We start from the raw sequence: 26,870 nt of genomic DNA, 5'->3' as shown, positions 1-26,870 counted from the left end.
ACGGAAGCGGCGGCTGAGCCCGTCGCGAGGACTTATCTGCTAGTCCTCGCTGCAACGTCACCCACGACGACCAGGACAAGGCATCAGAGATAGACGGATGGTCCGGCCGTTACACAGGTGAAGCATACAGTCCTCGGGGCGGCTCGTCGTCACTTGAGCAAGGCAGTGGACGGAAGCGGCGGCTGAACCCGTCGCGAGGACTTATCTGCTAGTCCTCGCTGCAACGTCACCCACGACGACCAGGACAAGGCATCAGAGATAGACGGATGGTCCGGCCGTTACACAGGTGAAGCATACAGTCCTCGGGGCGGCTCGTCGTCACTTGAGCAAGGCAGTGGACGGAAGCGGCGGCTGAACCCGTCGCGAGGACTTATCTGCTAGTCCTCGCTGCAACGTCACCCACGACGACCAGGACAAGGCATCAGAGATAGACGGATGGTCCGGCCGTTACACAGGTGAAGCATACAGTCCTCGGGGCGGCTCGTCGTCACTTGAGCAAGGCAGTGGACGGAAGCGGCGGCTGAACCCGTCGCGAGGACTTATCTGCTAGTCCTCGCTGCAACGTCACCCACGACGACCAGGACAAGGCATCAGAGATAGACGGATGGTCCGGCCGTTACACAGGTGAAGCATACAGTCCTCGGGGCGGCTCGTCGTCACTTGAGCAAGGCAGTGGACGGAAGCGGCGGCTGAACCCGTCGCGAGGACTTATCTGCTAGTCCTCGCTGCAACGTCACCCACGACGACCAGGACAAGGCATCAGAGATAGACGGATGGTCCGGCCGTTACACAGGTGAAGCATACAGTCCTCGGGGCGGCTCGTCGTCACTTGAGCAAGGCAGTGGACGGAAGCGGCGGCTGAGCCCGTCGCGAGGACTTATCTGCTAGTCCTCGCTGCAACGTCACCCACGACGACCAGGACAAGGCATCAGAGATAGACGGATGGTCCGGCCGTTACACAGGTGAAGCATACAGTCCTCGGGGCGGCTCGTCGTCACTTGAGCAAGGCAGTGGACGGAAGCGGCGGCTGAGCCCGTCGCGAGGACTTATCTGCTAGTCCTCGCTGCAACGTCACCCACGACGACCAGGACAAGGCATCAGAGATAGAGGGATGGTCCGGCCGTTACACAGGTGAAGCATACAGTCCTCGGGGCGGCTCGTCGTCACTTGAGCAAGGCAGTGGACGGAAGCGGCGGCTGAACCCGTCGCGAGGACTTATCTGCTAGTCCTCGCTGCAACGTCACCCACGACGACCAGGACAAGGCATCAGAGATAGACGGATGGTCCGGCCGTTACACAGGTGAAGCATACAGTCCTCGGGGCGGCTCGTCGTCACTTGAGCAAGGCAGTGGACGGAAGCGGCGGCTGAGCCCGTCGCGAGGACTTATCTGCTAGTCCTCGCTGCAACGTCACCCACGACGACCAGGACAAGGCATCAGAGATAGACGGATGGTCCGGCCGTTACACAGGTGAAGCATACAGTCCTCGGGGCGGCTCGTCGTCACTTGAGCAAGGCAGTGGACGGAAGCGGCGGCTGAGCCCGTCGCGAGGACTTATCTGCTAGTCCTCGCTGCAACGTCACCCACGACGACCAGGACAAGGCATCAGAGATAGAGGGATGGTCCGGCCGTTACACAGGTGAAGCATACTGTCACGTGGTGGTGACGTTAAGAACACAGTAGCAATACTGTGATAGACAAAAATAACTTTTATTGGGCGAACCTGTGCCCACAAAACAGGCTACACTTATAGCACAACGATAGCGGCGAACACGGTCGGCGCTCGTCGAAAATCTGATCAGCGGTTCAAGCGCGTCGGCTTTTATACACAATCGTCGAATGTTCCAGACTAATCGTTGGGACCCGCGTGCCTTCCATAAAGTTCTACATCATTCGCGTCAGGCGAATAAATCAGATAACACAAGGTTCGGCAACAACAGACTGCGGATAGAAGCATCGATAACTTTCCAGAAACTTCGGATACATGCAAGCGCGTCCCGCGCTGTGCGATAAGATTTGTTAGGCGGTGAAACCTGGTCGCCCGATAAATATAAATACACGTGTCAATACCCCCCTCTTAAAAAGCATCGTCCCGATGCTACAAAGAGAGCGAAACACAAAGGGACACTTAATAAACATAAGTAACAAAACAACGAAAAGAAATAAAGTCCAAAGGTCAGTTACGCGAAGTCCCAAAGTTCGTCAACGCTGGTGGTACGGCTTGAGCCGCACAACGTAGACAATTTCAGGTCGTGAGCGGCGCCGCTGTGACAGCGAAATGCCGTCTGGCACGACCTCGTAGTCCAGTGCACCAATACGTCGGATGATCTTGTACGGTCCAAAATAGCGACGCAAAAGCTTCTCGCTCAGTCCTCGTCAGCGTATAGGGGTCCAAACCCAAACACGGTCACCGGGCTGGTACTCGACAAAGCGTGGTCGGAGGTTGTAGTGTCGGCTGTCGGTCCTCTGCTGGTTCTTGATCCGCACGCGGGCGAGCTGTCGGGCTTCTTCGGCGTGCTGGAGATAGCTAGCGACGTCGAGATTTTCCTTGTCCGTGACGTGGGGCAGCATGGCGTCGAGCGTCGTCGTCGGATTCCTGCTGTAAACCAGCTTAAACTGCGTGATCTGTGTTGTTTCTTGCACCGCCGTGTTGTAAGCGAATGTTACGTACGGCAGGACGGCATCCCACGTCTTGTGTTCGACGTCCACGTACATCGCTAGCATGTCGGCGAGGGTCTTATTCAGCCGCTCCGTAAGACCATTCGTCTGCGGGTGGTAGGCCGTTGTCCTCCTGTGCCTTGTCTTACTGTAGTTCAGAATGGCTTGGGTGAGCTCCGCTGTAAAGGGCGTTCCTCTGTCGGTGATGAGGACTTCTGGGGCACCATGCCGCAGCAGGATGTTTTCGAAAAAGAATTTCGCCACTTCGGCTGCGCTACCTTTCGGCACTGCTTTAGTTTCAGCGAAGCGGGTGAGGTAGTCCATCGCCACGACGATCCACTTATTTCCGGTTGTTGACGTCGGAAAGGGTCCCAACAAGTCCATCCCGATCTGCTGGAATGGTCGGCAAGGAGGCTCGATTGGCTGTAGTAATCCGGCTGGCCTTGTCGGCGGTGTCTTGCGTCGCTGACAGTCTCGGCACGTTCTGACATAACGGGCGACGTCGGCGGTCAGGTGCGGCCAATAATACTTTTCTTGTATCCTTGATAGTGTCCGGGAAAATCCTAGGTGTCCAGCGGTCGGATCGTCATGTAGGGCGTGCAATACTTCTGGACGAAGTCCTGACGGGACAACAAGAAGCTAGTTGGCGCGGACTGGGGAGAAGTTCTTCTTCACGAGTAGATTGTTTTGAAGCGTGAAGGAAGATAATCCGCGCTTAAATGCCCTGGGGACAACGTCGGTGTGCCCTTCCAAATATTCGACGAGGCCTTTTAGCTCCGCGTCTGCCCGTTGCTGTGCAGCGAAGTCTTCTTCCGCGCTTATCATTCCGAGGAAGGCGTCGTCATTCTCGTCGTCTTGCGGCGGCGGGTCAATGGGGGCGCGTGATAGGCAATCGGCATCGGAGTGTTTTCGTCCGGACTTGTAGGTGACAGTGATGTCGTATTCTTGTAGTCTGAGGCTCCACCGTGCCAGCCGTCCTGAGGGATCCTTTAAATTCGCTAGCCAACACAACGCGTGATGGTCACTGACGACTTTGAATGGCCTGCCATAAAGATAAGGGCGAAATTTAGCTGTAGCCCAAACGATTGCGAAGCATTCCTTTTCGGTCGTAGAATAGTAGCCTTCCGCTTTTGACAGTGACCGGCTAGCGTGAAACCTAGTCCTCGGGGCTACTCGTCGTCACTTGAGCAAGGCAGTGGACGGAAACGGCGGCTGAACCCGTCGCGAGGACTTATCTGCTAGTCCTCGCTGCAACGTCACCCACGACGACCAGGACAAGGCATCAGAGATCGACGGATGGTCCGGCCGTTACACAGGCGAAGCATCCATAGGATCTTCAAGAGGACTGATCATGGAAGAGATGCGACCAAGCCCAGATTTTGAGGTAACACAAGATGGTGACAGAGAGTAAGTACATTCCCTTCGCGCAGCGACGCAGCCAGGGAGGCTAGGGCAGTTAGACTGCTGTGATAATTGAGGGCTTTTATGGTTGTTGGCAATAAGAACGGTATATTTAATTGTTAGCTCTGTTTGCGGTTTCATTGGAGCATCGAGTAGGGTTTTCTTAAATTTCATGTTTATCGAGTGCCGTTAGTTTTTGTTTTCTTGTGGGGATTTTTCCGGGCTATATAAATTAGGTCTGCGGTGTCGTCTGTGTCCCTCATTTCCGTCTCCAGAACGCACGCCCCCGAGATTAGTGACAATGTGCTACTCCAAAACCAGAAAGCACTACTTCTGCAGCGAAGAAGACTGGCGCGCCCTATGGACGCACTATCATCATCGGCCCGCCGACGAAGAGGGGCTCGTGCTCTCGGCGTCTGACGCTCGACTGAGACGGTCGCCTTCCTGACTGTTCAATAAACCACATTGCATATTTGGTGGAGCTGTGCTGGGTAGTACTTTCCCAACCACCCTGGAACTACGCAATCAGACACTACCGGCCATCATGCCTGACGACGCCAGCCAAACAAGCCTCCGGCATCGCCAACACTGATTTGTCCTGGCTCAGTGCGTCAACGCGATCCTCCGATCTTCCGCGGTTCCGACGAATACGACGTAGAATATTGGCTCTCGACATATGAGCGGGTGAGTGCCCACAATAAATGGAACGATACTGCGAAGCTCAGTTACGTGAACTTCTATCTCACGGGTGTCGCTAGCGTGTGGTACCACAACCACGAATCCGACTTCAGCACCTGGCCAGATTTCAAGGCGCGCATTACGCAAGTATTCAGTCGCCCTGAGGTGCGGAACCTCCATGCTGAAGAGCGCTTGCGTGGCCGTTCCCACCAACCCGGTGAAAACTTCAAGTACATAGAAGACGTTGTGGACCTTTGCAAGCGCGTCGATCCATCGATGATTGAGTCTGACAAGATCCGTCACGTAATGAAGGGCACCGAAGACGACGCATTCCAAATGCTCCACTCGAAAAGCCCGCGGAGCGTGGTCGAAGTCGCTGAACTTTGTCAAAGCTACGACGAACTCAGAAGGCAACGTCTACTGACTCGACGTTCTTCGGTCCCCGACACTTCCCTTGCAAGTTTAGCCGCTGTAACTAACAACGACCATCTGTTCGGCGAAATCAAGGAATTTAGACGCTCTGAAGTTGCCCGCCGCCTATCCCTCCTTACCGCCGTCCCAGGGCCTACGCCGTCCTTGGCTCCTACGCTGCGTCAGATGCTCCAGGAAAAAGTGTCCGAAGCTATTCAGTCCCCTCGTGCAGCGCCACTATTGCCTATACCTCTAAGCTACGCCGAGGTTGCAGCACGAATACCTCCATCGATGTTTTCAGCACCACCGTTTGCTAAACCGTCACATCCAATCCCTCCAGTGTACATCACCAGTCCACCGGCCAGCACGGGACCCTGGCGTACACCCGGCAATCGCCCCGTGTGCTTCTTCTGTGGAATCCCTGGTCACGTGGCACGGCACTGTCACCGTCGCGTGTGGCTTCAAGGTAATGACATTCCGCATTCATGTCCACTCCCTCGCCTCTACAAGCTTGTCTTATCTCTATCACCTTTGCCTTTGTAAATGAGGTCCTTGTTGCTTTAATGCCATCCGACCGGAATTCTCTTCGTTCTAATCACTTGCTCTGTGGCATTAGTCAGCAGTGCCTTGCTGTTTGGGTCTTAGCTGTATTGGGATTTTATCGGGTCCTGCAGCCGCATTATTCAAAACATTTTCCTCTCCTTTCTTTTTGCAATAAAGGCTTCCTATGCTAAAGTTTGATCTCTGAAGCTTCTGTGTTGCTGCCGGATCTGTTTGATTCAGAACTACGCTTTCTTTCATGCCAAATTTATCCCTAATAACGTCTTTCATGTAGCGCAGCGCATTGTCTCCTTCGGAATATAAGCCTTCATGCTTTATAGCCGTTTGCAAATATTTCGTTCGACCGCCGTGTGGCCTTATACTGTACCAGAACCCTTTGCGGCACCTTTGTCGCTTTTTTGTGGATGTTATGCACCCAACGTTCACTTGCGCATTTATTGTTCTCTTGCACGAGCTCACGCACCAACCTTTTCCTTTCTCGTTACTTGTCCCATCTGAGGAGAACTCCTTCCTGTGATCACAACTTTTCGGCTTCTCGATGATCTCTAGACGCCTCCTTGCGCTATTCTAGAGTTTGCTTTCTTTCCTTGTTCGACCACTTACGTGGTTTCATCTTGCCAATGCAACAATACTGTTACGCCTGTAACAGTGCCTGTCTTATTTCCTGCTGCGTAACGTCTAACAGTTCCTTTTATTCTCCGAGTGCTCTAGGAAAAGCCTCCATTTTCTTTTCTATGTTCTTGGTGATCTCTGTTATTTGCTGTTCACTCATTTTTAGAAATTCTCCCACTATTGGTTCGTGTTTTGCATAAGTATCTCTCTGAAACATTAATCTTAAACGTCTATCATTGGTACCCAGGCAATTTTTTTCATGTTCGTCTATTATCATTTCATCTAGTTCTCAGACCATTTCTGAGACTGAGGCGTAATCTATATATAACTGTTTCCGCATTGCTACGTTACCTGTCCATGACACTTGTTCTCCCTGTTAACTGCTACAACGTTCGTCACCCACATCCAGCACTATAGAACCGTTGTATTCCGCATATCCAGCTAGGTCATCCATGCGTGCATTCATATCTCCGACTAATATCACCTGCCCTATTCCTTGAACTCATTAATATTGCTTTTAATGCAATCAGTTCCTTGTTTTTATCTCTGCTATAAGTACCTGTCCATAGGTAATCTCGTTAATCTAAAAATGCTCCTTACATGTCTCTTTTACCATTTGCCACTTCAGACCACGCCTAATGAGCATGCCTACGCCTCTGCCTTTGCTTGACCCAGTCATTCTATTGCAACCTTTCCACACAAAATTGTCTATAACAGGCGGGTTCTCCAAATCTCGTAGATGCGTTTCGCTTAAGGCGTACACGCCAATAGCTTTGTCATTGAGCTGTGTTTCAAATTCCATGCATTTTTCCTGCTTGCGACCAGCCTGTGTGTTTATGTAGCAAATTTTATCTTCCCCATTCTTATCCTTTGTGCGTCTTTTCCTAATTCCTTGTGTTCTAATTTTGCCCTTTACTGGTGTGTCGCTAAATCAATACTTATTCTTTCTTCCTGCTTGCCTGGGGCCCGCCTAAAGAAGCTACAGCCCGTGCCACGAATCGACGTCCAACCAGTGTTGCTACACTTTTGCTAAAATGCATCCAGTCAGGCACAAAACCGCCTTCGCTGCCTCTCAGTGCAATTCTGTGCTGATGTCAATGACCATAAAGTCATTGCCTTAGCGAGCGTCCAAATTTCCTTGTTCACTGCGAGCACTGCCCTTTGAATTGCATTCCCCTACCTTTCAACCTCAGACACGTTCAGTTACTGGTATAAACCACAGAACTCAGTCATTTATACAGCCTCGATCCCTCACTGAAACAGAAATTACTAGCAAACCTTTCACGACTGGACGCAACACTGCTGTGTCGGCTGTGGGTAGGAGTAGCCTTCACTAACTTCTACACGTATTTTTTATTTATTTATTTACCTATTTATTTATTTCTATACATTTATAATGCCGCGAAAAGAAAACATTATGAAAAACAGCAATAAAAAGCACAACTTCACGTGAAATCCAAGAACGCAACATGTAATGGTGCAGATTATTCAAATACATAGTTTTGCACCGCGGTGTTAAACAAACAAGTGTCAGAAATATCGGCAACCGACGTGGGCAGGTATTGGAATGTCTTATTGGAAGGCGGACTCACTGGTGTGCGCTAAGTGCAAGTGTGAAGAGACCATCAGTCATCTTCTGTGTTACTGTTATCGCTTTGATAACCAATGTCAGACTATCCAGTGTGCCTTGAATAGACTGGACGCTAAATCGTTCAGAGAAGCAACGGTCTTGGGAACCTGGGCTCACAGTTCGTAAGCCCAGAAAGCAATTCGAGCACTTCACCTCCTGAAGCCAGCAGACTTGAGTGCCCGACTGTAGACATCCTGCACCTAACTTATGGCATATGAAAGTGCCATACAGACTCATGTTTTCTCTCTCTTTCTTTTCCTCCCCAATCCCCCTCCCTACGTGTAGGGTACTGGACTCAGTCTGGGTAACCCCCCTGCCTTTCTTTCCTCCCTACTCTCTCTCTCTTGCTGCGCGATCATTGCACCTCGTCCTCGCAGTACGTCAATCACCAGGCGCATTATCGCCACTAGGTTAGTCTCCTCCAATGTGTCCCGCACGCATTCCTTGCTTTTTGCTATGACCTCCCTATCAATTATCCTGGAGGCGCGCTAACCTGGACTTGTTCGCCTGCAACTGCCATCTCTATAATAGCCAGTTCTACTTCAGCACGTTTGAATCGCCAACAACGACAACTCGGCGCTTTTCCTACTCCTGCAGGACGCTGATAGCTGCATCTGAGAACATGATGCACTCCCCTCCTCTCTTATCCTTGCCGTTTACTTTGTTGTCACCTTCCGCGCCCTCTTCCACGTCAGTGTTTCCACGCCAGTAGTGGTCAGTGGTTCCACGTCAGCCTCTTCCACGTCAATGGCCTCTTCCACGTCAGTGGCCTCTTCCATCAGTTGTTGTCCCTTCGAGGCAATCATTGATCTTTCCGCCACTGCCTTCTGTCCTCGTGGGGATGGCTTGCTTTGTTGTTCTCCTTCAGAGCCAGCGCCTTTGCCTGTGATCTCAACGAAGAGTTCACTATTGCTTTTCAGAACAGTGGCCTTCAGCTTCTTTTCTACATTGAACTAGATTTTCTTCTACTTCCCTCCTATGCCTCTGTTCGCTTCTGAGTTCCTTTTCTAGCTTTCCAACCCGCTTATTTAGCTCATCCTTCTCCTGCTCTAGACGATCTAGCCGCGACCCTAGCACACAAATACTACAGATAAGATCTTCATCGTTCGCTTAGCATACTGACTAAAACAACGTTTCTTGCAATTGGTGAGAGCGCTCGTACTCAGAACAACGCACGCGTGGGTTCCCCCTAGTACGAACAATAATATCGTAGTACAATGTAACCCTACTTGTGGCAAAATATTAAATAATTCGCTACGTACTTTAATCTGTGCAAAACGCCTTAAAAACCGAAACGAATGAAACAATTACAAAGACTGCTCGGCTAACCTAACAATCCAAAAACAAATGAGTGAAATATCAAATAAAAAACATCGCTTTGGAACGCACATCCTGTTGCACTGAGAATGCTCCTCGTCTTGGAACATCTGTTCCTTTCGGCGTCAGTCAAGATAGTACTGTATATACCACACTAGCTCTACTGAACTATGTCATTAGTGACCCATCAAACCGTGCAGCGCCGCCGCAAAGCACCAAGCTTGCGGCTTTTTTACTAGTTTTATCAATCGCTGCTTCACCAGGCACAGCACGCTTGCGCATCGCGCTTCAACCCGTTATACTTAGTCAATGGCAGCTTATACCCTTCTTGCTCGCACCACAGCTCATGTCAACTAACTATTCGTTCCAACAGCGAAAGACTACCACCATCTTCCTGCTCAAGCGATGCACCACTCCAGTGATTCATCTTTCAAGGTATTCGTGGAAAAAAATTACCTACTAGGTACGTATGTTCACTTCTCTTGTGAAACCCGCAAATGGGGTATTCAACTATCAATAACAATATAAATAAATCACTACTTCCCATTGAATTCTGGGGTTGTGCGTACCAAAACCACGATTTGGGTATGAGGATGCCGTAGTGGGAGGCTCATAAATAATTTTGACCACCAGAGAAGCTTTGGCATGCCCCTAATGCAGGGGCGCGGGCGTTTTCGCATTTCGCCCCATCGAAATAAGGCCGTTGCGGCTGGGATATGAGCCCAACACCATAGCCGCTAAGCCACCACGGCGGGTTACCACTTTCACTGAAGTTTGCATGGCTGGTCTGCGTTCTGCAGACGTCGGTATGGAATGCTTCTGCTGTTCTGCTGCTGTTTATCCGGGGCACAGTGAAGGCCGCAGGTGTTGAGGTATCGTTGGATGATGTTGACCGCCTCCTGAAGACGGGTCTCCTGTTCCCCCGTGCTCGTGCCTCTCGTCCACAGTGTGATATCATCTGCATATAGATCATGGAATATCCCTGGGATGGTGTCTAGGGGGCGGGGAAGTTTGAGGAGGGCCACGTTGAAGAGGAGTGGCGAGACTACTGAACCTTGTGGCGTACCCCTGTTAGGTAGGTGAAATGCCTTGGTCCGGAGGTTGGCAATCCCCACCGTGGCCGTACGGTTGGTGAGGAAAGCGCTCATGTAGGCGTATGTTTTGGCACCGCAGCCGATATCTTCTAGGTTACGGAGAATGGCTTCATGGCTCACGTTATCAAAGGCACCCTTTACGTCTAGAGCTAGAATGGAAGACTTGCTGTGTTTGCTCAAATGGTCAAAAATATCTTCCTTTAGCTGGAAGAGGACGTCCTGCGTGGAAAGCATCTGGCGGAAGCCGAACATGGTGTGCGGATAGCGATCGTTTTCCTCGAGATATGTGGTGAGCCTCTCGTTGACCATGTGTTCAAGCAGTTTCCCGGCGCAGGATGTAAGTGAGATGGGGTGGAGATTTCCGATGGAAATGGGTTTGTTTGGCTTGGGTACCATGGTTAACTCCGAGTGTTTCCAGGCTGTTGGTAGCTCGCCCTTTATCCAGCAGTCGTTATAGTACCGAAGGAGAGCCGTCAGCGCCCGAGGGGGTAGCTGTCGAAGGTGCTTGTTGGTGACTCTGTCTTTGCCCGGGCTCGTATTGCGTGTTAGCCTAGAAAGGGCCGCCTGTAACTCTAATAATAATATTTTGGGGTTTTACGTGCCAAAACCACTTTCTGATTATGAGGCACGCCGTAGTGGAGGACTCCGGAAATTTTGACCACCTGGGGTTCTTTAACGTGCACCTAAATCTAAGCACACGGGTGTTTTCGCATTTCGCCCCCATCGAAATGCGGCCGCCGTGGCCGGGGCCTGTAACTCTGCCTGTGTGAAAGGCCGATCTAGCGCTTTGTTCGCGCTCCTTGGTACTCCCTGGGGGTGGAAAGGCTGGTGGCAGTGGTTTGTGGGTTAGCTGAGCCGTATAGCTTCGTCTGAAGTTCTTGGAGGAGCTGATGCTCTGTGCCACCATAGCTGTGGATTAGTCGCTGAATCGTATGCCTTTGTTGGGTTTTGGTGTGGGTGTCGTCGACCAGGGCTCGAAGTACATGCCAAGCCTTCTTTGTGCTGAGGGTCCCTTGAAGTTGGTCGCAGAAGGATCGCCAGTTCTGACTCGCTAGCTGTTCAGCGTACTCCTGTGCCTGCATGCTTAATAGGGCAATTCGGCGCTGGAGCTTGCGGTTGAGCTTTTGGCGTCGCCAACGTTTGAGGAGCGATCGCCGAGCCTCCCATAAGTGCAGCAGGTGATTATCGACCGCCGCATTGTCCTCGTCTAGTTGAATCTGCCTGGTGTGGCCGTCAGCCGCCCCTACGATATCGTTGAACCAAGCTTCAATGTTTTTGATGTCCGAATCGTTGTCAAGCTCATTCCTATACGCGTTCCAGTCGGTGAGTCGTGCCTTTCCTGTCTTGGGCGCGCAGTGGGATTGTTCAACCTCGATTTGAATTATATGGTGATCGCTCCCTAGCGTGTCCGGAAGTCGGATCCACGTGGCCTTTCGCACGTCTCGAGTGAACGTGAGATCAGGATTGGTGTCCCTCGACACGCTGTCGCCCACTCGGGTGGTTTGGAGCAGGCCATTCCATAACGTAAGACCGTGCTGCTGTGCGGCATCGTTAACCCATGCTCCTTTCTTGGTGGTATTAGGGTAGCCCCAGGCCGCGTGTGGGGCGTTAAAGTCCCCTACTACAACAAGCCGGTTGCCATTAACGTTCTTGCGAAGGTCCCGGACGAAGTGGTCGTTGTGGAGTAGCTGCTCCCGCGGCGGGCTGTAAAGATTGACCAGATATAGGCTCTGTTGATTCTTGCGAGTCCGCAACACCTCCACTATGGTGTGTTCGATTTCAGTGTCTTCAATTTCGTGAGGCTGTGCAGTTAGTGTCTTCTTGACAAGAATTGCGGTTCGGGCAGTGTGTGCCATAGTGTTGTAGCCGGGAAGCTTTATTTTCTTGGTGTTGGTTTCCTGTAGCGCAATTATGTCCGGACTGTTTGCTTTGAGATATTCTTGCAGGTTGGCCGAGCGGGGTCTATAGGATCTGCAATTCCAGTGCCAAATGCGGAGGATGGGAAGTGGCTCGGTATGTCTACGTTTGGGAGCCGACATGTTGGTGGTTGTCCTCCACCTGGAGTAGGTTGTTTGGTGTTGTCGAGCTAGAATCCTCCGCGGATTCCACTCGTGCTGTCTTTCGTCCTTTGCGCTTGGTTCCTAACTGCTCCGCCAGATGTTCATGAGTCACGAAATTTTTGTAAGCATATGTCATGAAGTTGTGTTGTTGTGCCATGCAGCCATACAGTTTGGCGTCGAGTGTGGTGACCGTACGGGTTAGTGGCTCTACCTTTTCCATGATTTTAGTTACCACTGTCTGTATGGTTCTGTCTGCTGATGCGAGAAGTTTTGTAGTGAGGGTTTCCTCGAAAACTTGAAGGCGTCGTTCAATAAGGTCAAGAATCTTCCCTTCATGTGCTTGCAGCCGTTCGTCTACCCGCTTCATTATTCTAGCTTCGACCTGTTTTAGTATGCTTTCTCCTACTCTCTTCGCTACTTTTTCCTCGAGTTCTGGCGTGTTGCACTCGGCTACCGGTTGTAGCTGTATCGTCCTCTGTAGATCTTGTACTTAATGTTCAAGAGTCCGTATCGTCGCTGTCTCGCCCGAAGTGCTCGGGTTGCGTGAGGAATTCGAGGCGCTGCTTCCGTTCGCCGCGGTGACGTAAGTGATTCGCCTAACGGAGCGAGACCGTGATCGAGACCGTGACCGAGAGCGGGATGTAGAGCCCGATCTTAGGATAGAGCGAGAGCGTCTCCGGCCAGGTTTTTGTCGAGGCGAGGGCCCCCGTGAGCTGTCCGAGGTGGTAACCAGCGCGGGGAAGTCTTCGGTGCTCGAGCTCCAGTGATTCTCTCGGGCGCGAGCGTTGTCAAGCTGCTGTCTTCTTACTTGGTAGGGAGGCGGGTTGTTACGGATCTTCTTACATTCCTTGCCTGCCATTTCGTGGTCTCCACCGCAAATCTTGCACTTCGGGTGAAAATCATGTTCTTCCGTGACTCCATCGCACCCGCATGTGTAGCAGAAGTTGGCTCTCGGCTGAGGACAAATATCCTGTCGGTGTCCGATGCCGCCGCAGGTTCTGCAGTATTGGACGGATTTTCGGTAGGGCTTGCATCTGTAGTCACCGCTCTGGTACGTAGCGTAATAAGGGACGTGCTGTCCGTCGAAGGTGATAACCGCGGCTGTTGAAGATCCTAGCATTCGCGCGCCGAGAACCGTGTATCTTGAGTCCACTCGAAGGCAGGCAGCAATCTCCGAGGGACTTGTACCCGGTTCGAGGCCGTATATAACTCCGCGGCACACATCGTCTGGGTGTCGAATGTGGGGATTTACTTGATAGACGGTTCCGCCGAGTTGTATGGTGTTGATGTGCTGCAATTTAGAAGCTCGTTCCGTACTTGCCGTGCTCGCGATAATCACGTTCTCCAGTTTCTGTACTTGTACACGGACGTTATCGTGAAAGTCTCGCTGGACCAAACCGCCGGATCTTCCGATGGCATTTGTCACTGCCATGAGTGTGTGCTTCGAGAGGTCCAGTCCTGCTTGAGGGCGGAAGACGATCTTGAAGTCATCAGTGTACAATCATTGCATTCAACTGGTGCTAACATATTGGGAGAAACTTGGAGGCTAACACAGAAGCTCGTGAAGAAGTTAAGAACCGCGCAAGAAGCGATGGAACTAAACATGTTAGGCGTAACATTAAGACTGGAAGGGAGCGGTGGGGCTCAGAGATAAAATGGCGATAAACAATATTCCAGTTGACATAAGAGAAAAACCTGGAGCAGGGCAGGCCATATAATGCGTAGCGCAGATAACTAGTGAAACATTAAAGTTACTGAATGGGTTCCAAGGGAAGGCAAGCGTGGTCGGGGAGTGCAGAAAATCAGGTGGTGGGATGAAATTAGGGGATTTTCCCACAAAAGTTGAATTCAGACAGCGCAAGACAGTGGCTTTCGGAGATCACTGAGAGCGGTCTTATACGTGCAGTGGTCATAAAGATAGGCTGCTGCTGATTATGATATTTCAATGAAATTTATGAGTAATTCACGCTATGGTTTCCGTCGTGTCATTTTCCATTGGCTCCATATGTTTGTGACAGAAAAATCAGGTCCACCAGTTGCCCTTGTTCTGGTTCTCACACATTACGTGTCTTTGCAGCGAAAGTCAAATCAGATGTGTGCCGGATGCATGCATCATGAAAGTCATTAGTTTTATGTCATACTCCTTCTGTATGCAATGTACGACAGATTGATGGTGAACACCACACTAACCAGCTTGCAGGCAACGCTGACGAGCCATCCGTCGAACCTGTACAGGGCAGCGATGCGGGCCAGTTGAGACGCAAGCATCTTCTCAAGCCGAAAGGCTCTCATCTCGTTGAAGAACTTGACGCCACACAGGGACTCCACGTGCAATGTGCCTGCAAGAACAGAGAGGACAGACCAAGCAGGCTGAAGCTTACTCCAAGTCAAGACCTGCACATGTAATACATCCTGCGTACTTGTTGGGCTCTTCTTCCCGTTGGACTGCTGGAATGAGGGGACCATCGAGCGCACAGCGGAGGAGCATCCTACGCTCGTGTGCTCTTTTGTATAAAGTTTATTCTGTCTCTCGGCGCTCATCCAAGAACTTAACATACTGAATGTGACCTTTATTTCATTCAAATTTGCCATAGTTTCACATTAGGTTTCGAAACATTGTATCGCGAAATAAAGCAGGTGATGATATCGCCATATGTTTCAAAGAAACACTTACACAACACATATTGGGAGGCTGTACGGCTCTTAAAAAGAATGTTCAATGCTTAGCTTTCCATGATGGGAAAATGACTGTGGTGTTTGTAAGTCGGTCGACATGAGGACCGAAAATAGCCATTTTTTTTCAATTTTTCGAAGCAGTGCTCTCCCGTGGCATGTTTCGTAACAGCTCGTGCCACAGCTGTTGCGGTACAGGAATCCCAAGTTCTCGCACATGACCCGAGTGACCACTTACTGGTATTTTCCCATGTTCTTCTTTTCTGTACATACACGAAAAATGAAAAACATATGTTCAGCATAACATCATTCAGTACTGACGAAAACTGTTTTTTCAGTTAGTATAATCCCTAAACTGCAGAAAAATAAAAATGCAAAGAGGCGCATATGAGGTCTGTTACATATTCCTGGATGTAATTCCTACCCCCAATGACGCTGCATTCCCGGTAAAAAAATAAATTCTTGCACTTATCTGAAGTGTTGAAAAGAATGGGTTCGCTACTCTTACTAAAAGGGTGTTTCATGTGTTGTGCCGTTTACGAGACCCCTGTGTATTGTTCAAGTTTAAGTGCTTTAGCAATGTTTAACAGCAGACCTGGAAAGGGCAAAGCAAGAGTGTTTCAGGAACATGGAAAGCAATATTCACAATCGTACAAATATGTGAGGAGTTGTAAACACTCTAACGCATCGAAAAAAGGCATACCACGACATTGTAGAAATGGAGGCACATGACACTTTGCCACATTTATTTATTTATTTATTTATTTATTTATTTATTTATTGGTTACCTGCGTCGCCCCGTAGGGCATAACAGCAGGGAGCTTACAGACTTGAATGAATACATGAACATATTATTTCAATGCGTAGGAAAAAGCATAATTTTCTATGATGTATACAATGCTCGATGGCAAACTGTTGCAATCTCGAAAAGTTCTAACAAGAAAGGAATAACGGAAGACGTCACCCTTACAAGAAAATTCTCTGACCTTCAAACAGTGGTCAAGTTGCTTAGATATGTAGTGTGGTGCCTGGATGTATTCGCGGTTTATACCTGTTTTAGAATAATAAATATCGCGGAAAACTTTTAACCTGATATGCCTTCTACCATCCTTCAGCTCTTGTCATTTAAGTTTAAGTTTGCTTTCTGTCAAGCTAAGCTGCAGCCTATAGTTACCAAGAACAAACCTAACTGCCCCATTCTGGATTTTTTCTAATTTATTTATAAGCTCAGATGTGTGTGGGTCCCAACAACCATATCAATATTAAGGTATTGAACGTACATGAATAAAATACAACTGCGGCTTTAAGTTACTAGGTGAATGACTGAAATTGCGCCGCAAGAATCGCAGAACTGATGCTGCCTTACTTCCAATATCGTTAACATGCTTGTTCCATCGTAAATCAGAAGTAAAAAACATACCTAGGCAGTTAAATTCCTTGCTTATGTTTAGAGTTAGAAGCGAAATGGGATGGGCCACGACGACAAACAAGTTTAACAGCGGATTTCCAGTTATCACCGGCTTACACTACCGTTTGAATGAGCCGCTCGTCAACGATGAACTACCAGTCTCCGTTGAGCATCCACGACCACGTGACATCAACCGAACTTACTTGAACGCGCAGCATTTTGGCTTCGCGAGATTTGGAGCCGGCACGCTGGCTGACGCGCAGCTAACACCACTGTTGGTTATGCAGGTTAGTACTTACAATCCAATGCAACTTCATGGCCCGCTATGTGCGTTGCCCGCTCCTCCCACGATAAGTGCTACTGCGCACCATCGCAGACGAATGTGCGCGCAAGTGTCTTGCCGAAATTTCCGCCTCTTTGTGAATAGAGTGTTGTACTTGATTCTTCTTTTGTTGCTATCGGGCGATGTCAAGCTTAATCCTGGACCTCTCGCCGAAGCAGCAATGCAGGTACTCCAAAGTTTACAGACAGGTCAGGCAGCAATCATGAGCAAACTAGATACCATCGATACCAAGTTAGACAAGCACGAGGCTGTGATGGCGGAAGTAAACAGTAGGCTTGGTGTAACTGAGGAACGGGTTGGAACGGTAAATAAATTAGTGTCGGATCAAGCAAATGCAATAAGATCACTTGAACAACAAGTATCTGCCATGCGAAAAAAAAACGTTGATGTTGAAAACAGAAGTTGCAGGCTAAATCTTGCCTTCTATGGAATAGATGACGGTAACTATTCTGAAACGTGGATTCAATCAGAAAACTTGGTTAAAAGTATTTGCGACGCTAACCTGGGGATCGAACTGAATTCAATACAAAGGGCACACCGAGTAGGTCGTTACAGCGACAGGTTCAAAAGGCCAGTCCTAGTAAATTTTTCTTCATATAAGAAAAAACAGGACGTCCTGTGAAGTGCTATTAAGTTCAAAGGGTCACCCTACAGTGTGGATCAGGATTACTCATCCAAGACCTGAGAAATACGGAAGCATCTGTGGGAATACGCAAAAGCTTAAAAAGCGGACAGCAATAACAAGGTAAAGCTAAACTTCGACAAACTCATTATTAATGGAAAGACCTTCATGTGGGACAAAGAAAAAAGTTGTTCCATTCAGGGAACGACGATGCAATAGAAATGAAATGAAACAAGTATGCCGTAACCTCGTTGTTGTTGTACTAAACTGTAGGAGCATAATAAACAATGTCGATGAATTCGCTGGTCTGATAGAGTGCGTTAAGGCTGACATTGTTTCTGGCACAGAATCGGGGCTGAATTCGTATATCGCGGATAGTGAAGTATTCCCTAAAGAATTCATTGCTTATCGGAAGGACCGGCCCCGCCTCGGTGGAGGGCTGTTTTTGTTAATCCACTCTTAAGTCACTTGATGCTAGATCTTGATACCTAGGATGTATAATGAATTTCGTGCTCAGTCACCCTACCTGATAACTCCTCAAACGCTGTTGGATAATTCTACAAATCACCGAACTCAAATTTAAAACCGTTGCAATCTTTGTTTGACATTGTTTCGGAGGCATCCCGGCAGCCTATTTTGCTTGTGGGTGATTTTAACTTACCTGACTTGGAATGGCTAAAAGGTGATTGTGTATGCAAAGTTGACAGCAGTATTAACTTAGAAATGAAAAACATTGTAAACACCTTGGGACTATTACAGTATGTCAATGCTCCAACCCAGAATAGTAACATTCTGGACGTTTTGTTCTGCAGCTCACCTACCCTTATTAGCTCGGTTTATATAATACCAGAAATAAGTGACCATCACGCTGTCATTGCAAACATTAAAACAGGTATTAACCCATTAGGGACCGGTTTCTTTCTTTTCTGGCTATCTTGAAATAAATCTAATATATTAGCTTACCTTTATACTAATAATTCAGATGCAAAAATTATTACTCTTGCCTAATTAGTTTTTGAAATATAGCCCGCGACCATATGGTCACACTGGGCCCTTACGCTACAGCAAAATACGCGAAGTGAAAAAAATTATTTCAAGCCATAGAACGTCGCAAAAAACATACATAGCGAATAGTGGAGCACTTTTTAGTGTGATATGGTTTAAATCATGGAATACACATGCCGAAGTCATACTTTGTGCGTTTTGTGTGCACCGCATTGTTGCAATTATCTCATGCACACCTCCACCTCTTGCCATTAGACTTGGTCATACCGTGTACCAGTCAGGACATCACCAGTCTTTGTAATTCTGCGTTGACAAGGTCCTCTAGGCTTATTGTCCCATCCCATCAGGTAGCTTTGTGCAATTTGCCTGCGGAATTCCACCTGCGTGACGTTGAACCCTGTGCTACGAATGAGCGTCCAAGTGGTGCTGATAGATACATCACAAAGTGAAAATCAGCCACCACCACTTTTTGCCACGGATTCCAATCCTGTAGGCGCCTACATTTGCATCCATCTGGTCCGTACTTCCCATAAATCTTCTACTGAGCAACAGTGTTTGGGCGGGCCACCTTGATTCGCTTCTTCTGAACACGAGAGTACCTGTCTGCAGATGAAATTGGCTCTACACCGTGAATGGTGCTTACGATCGTTACTACAGAATTGTCCATCCAGCGGACAACAATTATCCCATTGTCACTCAGCATGGGCTCTTCGTGCCCGCGAGGTTGGCGCTTGACGAATTCTGGTCAAGCGATAGGGCACTCTTTGGGGACACGGTTCTACTTCACTGTGCCCGTGCCTTCGTAGCCCTGTGCCTTGAGATGCCTGAGTGGCTGCATGCTTGTGCATAAATTATCAAAATAGAAAAAGAAAGGAATAATAATAATATTTAGGGTTTTACGTGCCAAAACCACTTTCTGATTATGAGGCACGCCGTAGTGGAGGACTCCGGAAATTTTGACCACCTGGGGTTCTTTAACGTGCACCTAAATCTAAGCACACGGGTGTTTTCGCATTTCGCCCCCATCGAAATGCGGCCGCCGTGGCCGGGATTCGATCCCGCGACCTCGTGCTCAGCAGCCCAACACCATAGCCACTGAGCAACCACGGCGGGTAAAGAAAGGAAGGTCGTGCGTCTCAACTGCGAGTTCATCCACCATTCGGAGAAGTGGCGCCGCTGCTTTTCCGAAGTCCTTTTCATATTTTTCAGTTGTTCCGGGATCCCCTGCTTGCCTTGATACACGTTGAAGTTTACAAAGTATCCGTTCTTGGCATTTAGGCACCATAGTTTATGCCCGAAGTGGATAAGCTTTCCGCGTATGAAATGTTTACAGCCATGACGACCATAATGCTCAATCATAATTTCGTCATAGCTCAGGTGACGCACAGGTCGAAAGTGTTCCAGAAACCTTGCTTTCAATAGTGCCATCAATGGACGCAACTTTGTCTACTTGTCACTAAGTGTTATGCTTGCATTTCGCTAAGTACAGGAATCTCATTATCTGTACGAAGCGATTTCTTCGCATAGCATTGTAGCCCATCGTGTTGCGCATATCCGTGCCACTGTCCCAATAGCACTTTTTATCTTTCAAGCGGTTATAGCCGGACAAAACAAGTACTCCAAGAAAACTTATCTTAATTCTTCTTTGGTAACCTGCGGATCAGGCATATTCAATATGACGCATACTTTCTTGTTTTTTCGACTAGCAGCTCCACGACGGCTTTGTCAAAAAAGAGTTCGAACAACTCAACAGGTGAAAAGTCCATGTAAGCAACAAAGCTTGGGTCGGGAAATATACCAAGGCTCTTCTGGAGATCACCCTTCGTCCACATAGAAGCAGTGGATAATATCGCAGGAATGGCTGCATCAACTACAGCAGAAGAAACGTCTGATATTCCGTCACTTTGCCCGTCGGAGTCGTTGGGGTCCGACTCGCATCCACCAATGCGGCGTCTGTCAGAGAAAACAGTTTCAGCACCGGCTCATAGCTGCCGCCCGCTTAGAGTGTCAATGAGCCCCTCTGAGTCTTCATCGGCCGAGTTTTCATCCAAATAGGTGCTAGCCTCTGGCGGCTCGATATAAATCACTGACACGTCGTCCTCTTCCTCTTCGACTATCTTCGCTATTTCTTCCAATATCAACCTATTCACACAATAAAATAACAAATAACCACTGCGGGAACGCGCCAGCAGCCGTGCAAGAGATGAGAATGCAGTTAAAGAAAATAAAAAGTTAGGTATCCTAAAGGCCCAGCGTGACCATATGGCAACGCACAAGATAACATACTCGTTTATGGATAAATCAAACGTAATTCTTTCACAAATGCTCGTCGAAGGTCACATATTCAAAGAGCAATATGGAGGTAACGATATCCGACTATTACTTAAACGAGTAGTGAAAAAAAAAACACTTAACCCTTGGAGCGAGGCACCACGACGCTACTCACAGAGCAACACTTATTCCCGCCTTTGCGAGGGGCTCTCACAAAACGACTGACAGCTGCTGACACTTGGTATCCATAAAGGCAACTCTAATCTGTCAATCAGCATGTCAATGGCGATTTTGGTGCCGTTTTGTTAATCTTAATTAATTGAAATCCACTGTGCATACTAACATGACCATATGGTCACGCTGGTCTTTCATGGGTTAACCGATCAACGTCACCCACATCAAATAGAGTTTTTTGCTTCGAAAAAGGTGATTATCCTAGTATCTTCCAGGAGCTCCTCGATTTTTTTAATGTCCTGCTGAGGATTACGACATCCATGCTTTATGGCGGGTATTTAAAAATAAACTGCTTGAGCTTACGGACAAGTATGTTCCAAGCATAGATTCCACCAGACTCAAGAAACGTAAGAAACCCTCGGTAAATTCGCGTATTCTCAGAATAATTAAAAAAGAAAGAGAGCATTTCATAGATAGCAAAAAAAACTAAAAGTATGAATTAGAGAAATAATTTTGTTATCTGAAGTAACACAGGAGTATAAGTTTGCTATAAAAAATACGAAATGAGAGTACTTTAACACACTCTACGACAGAAAGAGAACTAATCCTAAACACTTTTGGAGGTTTTCAAAAGGATGCGAATCACATTTTGTAGGAATAAATGAAATTGTTTGTAATCAACAAATAAAAACAGACGATACTGAAAAAGCAACGCGTTTGAATACATATTTTCAATCTGTCTTCCTACCTAAATGCAATCATAACTCTACACCACATGAAAGCACACTTCCTTTAAAGGAACAAGTTGAATTAAGCGTTAGAGGCATCGAGGCGCTCCTAAAGGTTATAGATAAAAACCAAAGCAAACGGTCCGGATGGTATATCTCCACGCATACTAAAGCGGTGTGCTACACCTATCTCGATGTACCTTTATTTATTCTATGTGAAATCGCTATCCACAGTACTCTTACCCTAATGATAGGAAAACTGCTGAAAACCTACCTATTCATAAAGAGGGTTCCAAAAGAGATGTCGCGAATTACAGGCCTATCTCACTAACAATCATCTCGTGCAAAATCATTGAGCATATTATATATACCGAGATAATGCGTCATGTAACAAATAGTAATATACTAATCAAAGAACAACACGGGTTTCGGAAAGGTCTATCTTGCACAACACAATTATTTGAATTTTATCATGAATTGGCATTCGATGTTGACGAGGGAGGACAAACAGATTGTGTCTTTTTATACTTTCGCAAGGCATTCGACACAGTGTCACATCCACTTCTTCTTATTAAACTTAAAATGTTGAATATTCACTCAAGCGTACTCGCTCGGATTGAAAATTATCTGTCTCAGTACCGACAATGTGTTGTTATGAACGGCAAAAGCTCGGCATTCGCTGATATGACGTCCAGAGTCCCATAGAGCTCAGTCTTAGGGCTACTTTTGTTTTTACTTTATATAAATGATATTTCTGTTGGTATTTCTTCATGTATATGGTTGTTTGCCGACGATTGTGTTGTTTATAGGAAAATTAAGAGTGAACAAGATGCTGCCATGTAAAAATTTTACTTAGAATCTATAATTACTTGGTTTTCCACGTGGAAGATGAATTTGAATTTAAAAAAGTGTGTTCATGTATGTTTTACAAGAAAGAAGAAACGGATTTTTAGTCTTTGCCAGATAAATAATACCCTGATAAAAATAAAAAACGAACCTATGTACAAGTATCTAGGTGTGACGCTATCATCCGACTGCTCATGGTCTGCTCATGTGGATGACGTCATTGTAAAAGCTGGTAGGGCACTCAATTTTATTCAGAGGAACTTGAAATGTTCACAGCCGAGCCTAAAGAAAACTGCTTACTTTACATGTGTGAGACCAATTTTTGAATACGCCAGTGCCGTCTGGGACCCCGCGCAAAAAAATTTGATTAATAAACTGGAAAGAATTCAAAACGAAGCTGCTAGGTTTGTCCTGGGGCTGTGTGGGCGGAGAGAAAGTTGTACTGAAATGAAACTCGAATTGAATTGGGAACTGCTTTCCTCTCGGCGGAAAAAGTTGAGACTGAAGGTTTTATACCTCATATTTAATAATAAGACTGGAATTAGCAGTAAAAGCTACTTGAAAGAACCACATTATATTTCTAAGCGTAATGAACATTCACTTAAAATCCGCGAGTACACTGCCAGGACGTACTTGTTAGCGGATTCCTTTGTTGTCAAAGCTATTGTGGAGTGGAATCAGCTGTGTGAAGAGCAAGTGTGCTGTACGAATGAAGATTTGTTTTTTTTCCCTCCTGTAACCCCCCCGCTATAATGCCTTTGGGCAATGTGGGGTAATTCTTGAATAAAGATTAAAGAGTTGAATCATGAATTCTAGACCTATACGGATGATTAGCTCATTTTCTTGTGAAGGTCACGTGAACAGTCTTATTTATATTTAATGACATATCCCAACGCACACACCAGTCTGCTATAGTATTTAGGTCAACTTGCAGGATTTGTGAATCGCAAATGGCATCTACGACTCTATAAACAACACAATCATCGGCAAACATCCTGAATGAAGGCTAAGGTATATATCAGTTGAGATATCAATATACAACAAAAACAATAGTGGCCCCAACGCTGAACCTTGGGGAACTCCCGATGTAACTGATGCATATTGCGAAGATATACCGTTCAGAACCACGGCCTGTTCACGCAATGACAAATATTCGGCAATCCACGCGATTATTTAACCATCCAAGTTATAAGATTTTAATCTGGAGAGTAGGAGACTGTGTGCGACTACACCGAACGCTTTACTGAAATCTAAGAAAACGCAGTCGACAACTTGTTGCTTATCCACTGCCGAGGTTAAATCGTGAATAAACTCTACCAACTGTGTTTTGCAAGATAAACCACGCCTGAAACCATGTTGGCTGAGGCTTAGGAGATTATGTTTAGTAAAATGGGCCTTAATGCAGCTGTACATTACGCGCTCCATAATTTTGCAGGTTATACTAGTTAAGGAAACGAACCTGTAATTCTGAACGAAGTTACGCACCCCACTCTTATGTATGGGCACGACTCGCACTAATTTCCAATCATCAGGCATGTCGATTTCATTGAGGGACTTCCAAAACAACCGGGTGAAATAAAAGCATAATGCGTCCTCACAATTCCGTATAACAGCGGCAGGAATATCATCAGGGCCGCATGCCTTAGCCTTGTTCGCATCTTTTAATAATTTACGGATACCATCGACACAAAAGGTGATTTCCGGCATGCGGTCTATTTCAGCAGGTAATTCAAAACAGACAGTACGCGAGCTAGACAGCAAGAACACAGGTGAGAAATAACGGCTAAAATTTCAGCTTTACACTCACTATCATGAATAATTGTTTCCTCACTTTTCAAAGCAGGTATTGATCTGTTGTCTTTACCATTACGCTTCACATAACTCCAAAATTTTTTGGTGTCCCTGACAAGTCTTTCTCCTAGATTAAACATATACAAGTCCTTAGCGATGTCGGACTTTAGTCTAAATTAGGTTTTTATTGCTTTCAGCAAGGCCAAATGCTCTGGCGAATTAGACGCCTTGTATCTTTGATAATTTCATCGCTGTCGTCGGACAAGGGCACGTAACTCTATGTTAAACCATGGTTTGATTACTGGTGAAACGCAGACTATTGCCTTAAACATATATTTTATAAGCACGAGGTCACGCGTTCAATCGAATCGAAGTGACAATACTAATGGCTTTCAGACATCGACTTTTCTTCACGCCAATGGATCCTTCTGAAAAAAAAAGGTAAAACTAAAAAAAATGGTCTGATGTAGCACAAGGGCCCAACCAAGAAGAATAAACACAGAACCGTCACAGGCGCACTCACCAGGAACTGACGAAATTACCTGCTCAGGGATATGGCTAGTGTCACCTGTCATGAGGTAGTTTTGCTCATGTTGTAAATCTTACATGAACAAGTAGCGCATTTCCAAAGCACATAAGCTTGCTCGGGTGAGGCTGGTATATATTGGAGCAGGTAGGAATAGGCTTTCAAAGCAACTGCCGACATTGGTTCTCACAGGATTTTTTAAAAATCATTGGAGGCAATATTATTAACAGGTTGGCCTCATTTTTATGTTTGCAGTATAGTACCAAAAAGCCAGTATGCATGCCAAAGACGAATATCAACCAAAATAGCACTACGTTACGTTAAAGACAGCAACCGAAGAAGCACAAAAATCAGAAATATTACTCTGGGTAATATTACTCTAGGGTATACAAAATGCATTTGGCTCTATGCACCACAATATGCTTCTAAAAGCTATGAGGATATTATGAGCGCGGGGACCTGGTTTAAATGTCAAAAAGGATTATATTAATGAGTGGTATGAGGTTGTACAGAGAAAATTTTTTAGTTTCAAATTTCAAATTTTCAGCAAAATAAATCTAGTACAAGGAGTGCTGCAAAGCTCTATTTCATGTTCTCCGTTATTTCTCGTTTATGTAAGTGACATGATACTGATTATGCTAGTATGAGGGGTTTTTAGTACAAGAATCAATGGAAGCCCAAGAGCGTCAATCAATGGTCTAATGTAGCCAATGATGCGGTCAACGAAAAACAGTAAATGTAGAGATCTAGCGTAGCAGTATACATGCCTAAAAACTGCAGCTCTAAAGTAAGTAAAATATCATCGTCATCATCATCAGCACCGGCCTGTTTAATGTCCACTGCAGCACGAAAGCCTCTGCCTGCGATCTCCAATTACCCCTGTCCCGCGCCAAGCGATACGCACGCATCCGCGAATTTCCTAGTTTCATCGCTCCACCTAGTCTTCTGCGGTCCTAGACTGCGTTTCCCTTCTCTTGGTACCCATTCTGTAACCCGAATGGTCCAACGGTCATCTAACTGGCACATTACATGACCTTCCCAGCTTCATTTTTTTTTCTCTTGGTGTCAATTGGAATATCATCTATACCCGTCTTCTCTCTGATGCGAACCACCCTTTTTCTGTCTCGTAAACTTATGGCTAGCAATCTTCATTCCATCGCCCTTTGCGCGATCCTTAACCTGTTCTCAAGCTCATTTGTCAGTCTCCAAGTCTCTGCCTCATATGTCAGCACTCGTAAAATACACTGATTGTACACCTTCCTCTTCAATGATAATGGTAAGCTGACAATGTCTGCCGTATGCGATGCAACCCATTTTTATTCTTCTATGAATTTGCTTCTCGTGATTAGGGTTCCCTGTGATTAGTTGACCTAAGTACACGTACTACTTTACAGGCTCTAGAGCCTGACTGTCGATCCTGAACACTTGTTCCCTTGCCCTTCTATTCATCATTATCTTTGTCTTTTGCATAATAATCTTTAACCCCACTCTTACACTCTCTCTGTTAAGGTTATGAATCATTTGTTGTAACTCGTCTGCATTGTTGCTGAATAGAAGAATGCCTACAGTAAACCGAAGGTTGTTGAGGTATTCGCCGTAGATCCTTACTCCCAAGCCTTCACAGTTTAACAGATCGAATACTTCGTCCAAACACGCAGTGAATAGCATTGGAGAGATTGTGTCTCCCTTTCTGACCCCTTTCTTTAAAAGGTATCTTCCTGCTTTTCTTGTGTGGAGTTAAGGTAGCCATGAAACCACTGTAGATATTTTCCAAGGTATTTACGTAAGCGTTCTGTCCTCCTTTATTAAATTAATGCCTGTATTCCTGCTGGCATCTCTACTGAATAAAATGCTTTTTAGTAATCTATGAAAGCCATATAGAGAGGCTAATTGTCCTCTGCGGGTTTCTCGATAACCTTATTAATGGCATGTACGTGATCCATTTCAGAGTATCCCTTTCTAAGTCAGCCTGTTCCCTTGGTTGGTTAAAGCCCAGTGTTGCCCTTACTCTATTGGAGATTATTTTTGTAAATATTTGATATAATACTGGTAGTAAGCTAAT

At 46.8% G+C, this 26,870-nt stretch overlaps 1 protein-coding gene across 3 annotated transcripts in view; it reads right to left on the bottom strand.

The window, feature by feature from the left end:
• LOC135897789 (cytosolic endo-beta-N-acetylglucosaminidase-like) overlaps positions 1-26,870 on the bottom strand; it is a 435,797-nt gene that overhangs the window by 223,851 nt on the left and 185,076 nt on the right. For all 3 annotated transcript variants that reach the window (XM_070521112.1, XM_070521111.1, XM_070521113.1), the window contains exon 3: positions 14,612-14,760. In XM_070521112.1, coding sequence (XP_070377213.1) covers positions 14,612-14,760 — 149 coding nt within the window. The remainder of the gene's footprint in view (positions 1-14,611; positions 14,761-26,870) is intronic.

Source organism: Dermacentor albipictus, chromosome 7 (genome assembly GCF_038994185.2).
Source record: "Dermacentor albipictus isolate Rhodes 1998 colony chromosome 7, USDA_Dalb.pri_finalv2, whole genome shotgun sequence".
In the NCBI taxonomy this organism is placed as follows: domain Eukaryota; kingdom Metazoa; phylum Arthropoda; class Arachnida; order Ixodida; family Ixodidae; genus Dermacentor; species Dermacentor albipictus.
Note: the sequence above shows the minus strand (reverse complement) of the source record. Positions and strands in the feature narration are given on the sequence as shown.